Genomic DNA, 6,000 nt, shown 5'->3' with positions numbered 1-6,000 from the left:
ATGGCACCTTCCCACATTCTTTTCAAATCAAAATCCGTAACAAATTATTAGTGTGCGAAGATTTGGAGGGAAAAACAAAGAAAAAAAATCACGAAAATTTTCAATCCCGCCGGTTTAAAAGTGAAACGAAGACAATAAAACGTAATATACTTTAGCATAGTATAAGTACTATTTAAAAGCCCAACAAGATCTCTCTCTCTCTAACAAGCTACCTCACTTTTCTGTACCAATTTTCCTTTTTTTCTGTTCAGACTCGTTCACCAGAAATTATCGAAATAGAACGCTGGATCTCTTCGGGGGACATGCCTGACGTCGGAATTTCGGTGGTTCCAGAGCAGGTTAGCATCGTGAACTCCCTGAATAGGTGCAGGTTTGTTTCGTTTTTCTGATTCATTTTTGGATTTCTGGTTCTATTTTGTACCTTCGACAAGATTTTTCAGATCTGCCTTCAGCTTTTCGATATTTAGAACAAGTTTCGTAGTTACGGATGGTGGTCGGGGGGAAGCGTTTTGTTTAGGGTTTCTGTGCAGCTGCTTTTGTGCAGTTTTTTTTTTTTTTTTGGGTTGGATTTTAGGTTCTGTTTTCTCGATTTCCGGAGGAAATCCTTGAATTTGGGGATTCTGCTTCGGTTGTTGAATGAAATGAAAGGGGACCTTGTACATGATCGGCGTGGGAAGCTGGAGAAGGATAGGGTGCCTTCGGGAAGATTGATCATCAAGAAGAAAGGGGATGAGGCGAGTACTGCTGTTTCTTCTGGGAAGCAGAAGCTGTTATATTCGAAGAAAGAGAAGAGAAAGCGGTTGATACTCACTGATTCTGAATCTGACAAGGACGTGTTAGTTTCTCCCCGTAGAAAGATTGTCCGTGGAACCACTCGAGATAGTAATGGTTCTGCTGCTCCTAAAAATAGTACTGTAGATTATTCTAAGAGCAAGGGAGATTTTGAAAGTGGTAGGAAGAAGAAAACTAGGTCTGAACAAATTAAACATAGAGATGATGCCAAAAGTGTTATGAACGGATTTGCTGAAGATGAAATTGGAAGCAAGAGAAGTAGGCTGGATGTTTTTGAATACACTGATGATCCCATAGTTGACACAAAAAAGCTTAGGAAGTCGCCTTTTGATGGTGTTGCAATTGGTACTGGCGGGCACAGCATTTTGAGTTTGAAATTTCGGGAGTCAAGTGGTAGGCGGAGGGAACTTGGAAACGAAGGTAGCAGAAGTACAGTGGTTGAGAAGAGGAAAAAAACTGTTTTTGACAGGACTAGCACTGAACAGGAAAGAGGAACAGATTGTTTGGATAAGAAGAACAAGTTTGAGGGAAAAAGAGATGGACCATTTCAATCTGTTGGCATGCTTAGGGAAAAGTCAAGGGATTCTGGTGATGAAACTATCAGGCTGCCTGGGAAAAACGGTGTTTTGAAGGTGATGATTAAGAATAAGAAGAAGGTACTTGGATCTGAAAAACCTTATAGTTACCATGACACAGAAGAAAATGGAAAGGATTCTGAGTCTGGAGACACTTCCATTTGGAACACACCACTCTATCCTCTCTATTTGAAAAACAAATCCCGCGATGAACCGGATTCTTTTGTAACAAAGAACCAGGTGAATCTGCAGAAATTCTCACCAGCTAAGAGCGAGAAAGCCTGTGATTGGAAAATGGAGGACATTGATGCATCATCAAAGTTGGATTCAAAGGAGATGGATCTATGTAGTTCCAAGAAAGTGGTAAAGAGCAAAGCAAAGAAGAATCTAAACGATGAAATCCCTTCACCAACTCAAAAGGAGGGAAGAGAAAAGTGTTCGAGCACAAAGAAACAGTTATTACGAAATCACATTCGAGACATGCTTCTCAGTGCAGGCTGGACAATTGATTGTAGACCTAGGAGGAACAGAAACTACTTTGATTCAGTGTACATCAATCCTGCGGGAACGGGTTACTGGTCAATTGTAAATGCCTATGAAGCGCTTAAAAAAGAATATGAAAAGAAGAACTCTGGCAGCGAGTCTAATAGGATCAATTTTCCTTTTACTCCGATACCAGATGAAGTGCTTGGTACACTAACAAGGCAGACACGTAAAAAGATTGAAAAGGAAATGAAAAAGAAGCTCAAAAACAAGAAAGGGAGTAAGATTTCAGAAGAAGCCAGACAAAAGAAATCTGCCAAAAATAAGCACATTATAAAGAGGACCGGGAGAAGCAAAGATGGAGGAACAATGAGTTCACTAATCAAGCATACTGGTAAGTTGCTGAAAGGGAGAATAAAGGATAATGATAAGGGGCTAGCCAAGATTCAGAAATCTACTCAATCTTCTAAAGAAGTGGATGATGCTGAAACTCTGCTTCATGAAGAGAGCAATTCGAGTGTTATCTCACACAAGGGAATGCCAAAGTCAGTTAGGTTTCAAAAGTCAACCCTTGCATCCAGTGCTCATATGCTATCAGGAAAGAAAAATAAAAAGCCAAGTCGTTGTGCTTTGTTGGTTCGCGGGTCCAACACTGGTGTAAATCCAGATGGTGATGATTTCATTCCATACTCTGGAAAACGAACTGTGCTTTCCTGGCTTATTGATTCAGGAACTGTTCCTTTGAGTGGGAAAGTGCAGTATAAGAATAGAAGGCGCACACGAGTGATGCTGGAGGGTTGGATTACCCGGGATGGCATTCACTGCGGATGCTGTAGCAAGATCCTCACTGTTTCAAAGTTTGAGATTCATGCAGGAAGCAAACTGCGGCAGCCGTTCCAAAATATTTTTGTAGAGACTGGGATTTCTCTCTTTCAGTGCCAGCTTGATGCATGGAATAGACAGGAGGATTCTGAATGTCATGGATTCCATTTCGTAGATTTTGATGGTGATGACCCAAATGATGACACCTGTGGCATTTGTGGAGATGGTGGGGATCTGATCTGCTGTGATGGCTGTCCTTCAACTTTCCATCAAAGCTGCTTGGGTATACAGGTGTGTATAGATTATTACATTCCTTTTTTTTTTTTTTGGTAAATATTATTACATTCCTGATGCTTGATAGGTTGTAGATTTATCAATTCTCCTGTTATTCTCCTTTTTTGGTGTGTACTACTAGAGTTTGTGAAGCATAAAAAGGAAAAAGGGATAAGGGATTGCTGCGTTTGAGTTGTTATTTGTTTATTTAATTTATTAGATTGGGTTATCTTTGGGATCATGTGCACGTGCTTGAGAGGGCAGTACTAAATACCAGCTCGGATGCAATGTATCCCAAAAGCAGATGGTTTGGGCTAAAATAAGTCTTCTTACTATCGGTTTATCCCTGTCCTTTTGAATATGTTACTCGGGTAGATCCTTTGATTTTTAAACAAAACAAAGTGCACTTAATTCCCTTTTAACCAGAAAAGGGAATGCTATATTTTGTTGTTGTTTACTTGTGGAATTACTCATGAAATTTCCTTTTCATTTCATTTATTAGATGTCATGTCCATTTTCCTGTTTCTTGCAGATGCTTCCTACAGGTGATTGGCATTGTCCAAATTGTTCATGCAGATTCTGTGGGGGAGTTGGTGTTAGTATTGCTCAGAAGGATCCTGTAACTACCTCTGCAATACCCAAATGCAGTCTCTGTGAAAAAAAATGTACTAATCCTTTTTTCTTGTTATTCTGAATTCTTTTGTTCTTCATTTTTTTGTTTACTACATTCTTTTTAATTTTATTCAAGTGAAAGTTGTTTATAATTTTTTTGCTATTGCAGATCATCAGTTGTGTGTTGAGGAAACAGATGTTGTTCCTGTTGATTCCAATAATCCACACTCTTACTTTTGTGGCTTCAAGTGCAAACAGGTGTTACTTTTAGTAACTGGTTTTTTATTTGAACGTATTTTAGCTACTTCAGTTGGCTCTAGCTTTGAATGCCTGTGCCTAGCTTTGATTAGCAGTGTAGCACTGAGGTTCTTATATCATTACAAGGAATCAAATTTACTCCAACTCTGATTTTCATCATTGCTGAAACTGAAATATTTGGTGATTCACCAAATCATTGTAATTTTTTTACAAGGTTTGAGATCGAAACCCAAATATTTTGGGTTTTGACCGAAACTCTACATGTTTTGGCTGGCTATTTCATTTGTCTATCTATTTTGGTGGTCAAATGGGTGTATTTTGGCCAGAAACTGCGGGGAATCCTAATTAAGCATCTCTAAACACATTGAAACTTTTAGTTCATAAAAAAATAACATCAAAGTGATAGTTTGGTTTTGTACCCTAGGTTGGTAGTGTACGCCATATCCTGTTGTATACTTTTCTCAAATATAGCTTATTAGAACACACAGAATTCAATGAAAACAACTAAATGACGCATTTGGAATGAAGAAAAATCATATAAACTACACGAAGTTTACAAGTACAAGTGTTACAAGTAGTCAAGTGGAATTGTACAACCAAGGTTAAAGCACCACTACTAAACCATTCCTCTAACTCTATGTCAGTACCACATAGAGTTCCGAGAATGCTTGAATCCATTGGGGGACGAAATGACTGAGAATTCACGAAAGATTTAAGTTTTGACAAAGGTTGAAAAGAATGCAGGCTGACTCAGAATGTTGACTGAAATTTAGAAGCATGATTTTTTAATTGTTTCAGTTGATTATGAAGGTAATCACTAGTGGGATTAATTTTTCTGCTGGTAGAAGTAAAATATGGGGGAATGACCTGACTAAATGAGAAATACTTGAATGTCAGGGTGGTAGTTTGACTCAAAACCTTGACCCCCCCCCCCTCCCCTTAATGTGGTGGGAGAAAGGATCAAAACCCCATTTCCATGAGAAGGGATTATTTCCATCACTTAAAAAGATTCCTGTTCCAAAATTTGCCGTTTTTAATGTTGAATTTCCATTGCAATGCCATCAAAACCTTAAAGACGATGAATAATGTCCATTCCACACTTCTCTCTCCCTGTGGCTGAAAAATGAGGTTTCTGCTCAAACTTTTGCCTCTCCCCTTGTGGCAGAAGCTGCTGCTTTCCCAGAGACAATGTTGCTGGCTTGAATCCTTGGATTATGGAAGGCCATGATTGAATCAGATTGCAAGCTTTTGATGAAATGCCTGAAAAATGGAGTGCCTCCCTTAGAAATTCATTCATTGCAGACGATATCCTTGGCCTTGCTTGAGATTTTGATATCTTTTTTTTCTACTTGATTAGGATATCATGCAACTCTGTGGCTCACAATCTTTGCACATGGAGCTGCAAGACTTCGATTGAACCAATTTTGGTCTCTCACCAATGACATCTCACCATACTCTCTCATAGAGCAAAGCACAAAGTTATGTTTTTTCCCCCGCAATCTCATTAATCAAATTCATGTACAGGGCTGTAGTCCCTTACAAACTTATATATAAGACTTAAAAGCAAACTAAAGCACTTAAAAGGGAAGGCCTAACCTAATCCTTAACTAATAAGGTAACATAAACTGCGTAGGAAACTAAAATTATGAAAGAAACTGACTTAAAACAGGACTCTAACTAAACTAATGAGGTAAATCCCCTTTTTTTACTTTTCACCCATATTTTAGGCTCATTAATTAGTCCAATACAAAGAAAACCCATGGGATCAAAGGCCCAACACCTGCATAACCCAACCCAGAGCTTATTTCCAATACAATAAGCCCTCTAGGTGACTTATTTGCATCACTCCAACTTTGAATCTTGCACAAATCTTCCAACAACGCAGCAAATCCTCACCTCCACTGCGTTCCTCTACTGCCCAAGTACTGGTTCCAATCTTGTACGACAGTGATTTGGCCAATAAAGAACCAAAACTGTGTTTTCCAAGGTTCTGAATAAAAGTAGGCGAACTGCAAGAAATGGTTGAAATTTCTGCCCTTTTCTTGTGAAATGTGGGATTTATAATATGGGATATGAACAATTTTGACCGAAATATCGGCAAAAACGATACAAAAGGCCGAAATTGTGGTCGGAAGATTGACATCTTTGTGTATCGCAAGCTGTTGCATTTTGACAACCTGTGAAA

General features: G+C 38.8%; 1 protein-coding gene across 1 annotated transcript in view; it reads left to right on the top strand.

Moving 5' to 3' along the window:
- The first annotated feature begins 219 nt into the window (after window positions 1–219).
- The window catches only part of LOC122643767, a 29,008-nt gene continuing 23,227 nt past the window's right edge, over window positions 220–6,000 (top strand). The window contains exons 1-4 of the mRNA XM_043837349.1: window positions 220–2,389; window positions 2,435–2,963; window positions 3,478–3,610; window positions 3,727–3,815. Of these exons, the coding sequence (XP_043693284.1) occupies window positions 642–2,389; window positions 2,435–2,963; window positions 3,478–3,610; window positions 3,727–3,815 (2,499 nt within the window). The 5' untranslated portion in view covers window positions 220–641. The remainder of the gene's footprint in view (window positions 2,390–2,434; window positions 2,964–3,477; window positions 3,611–3,726; window positions 3,816–6,000) is intronic.

The sequence above is a fragment of the Telopea speciosissima genome, chromosome 10 (genome assembly GCF_018873765.1).
Source record: "Telopea speciosissima isolate NSW1024214 ecotype Mountain lineage chromosome 10, Tspe_v1, whole genome shotgun sequence".
NCBI classification, from domain to species: Eukaryota; Viridiplantae; Streptophyta; class Magnoliopsida; order Proteales; family Proteaceae; genus Telopea; species Telopea speciosissima.
This window is presented reverse-complemented; position numbering and strand designations above follow the sequence as displayed.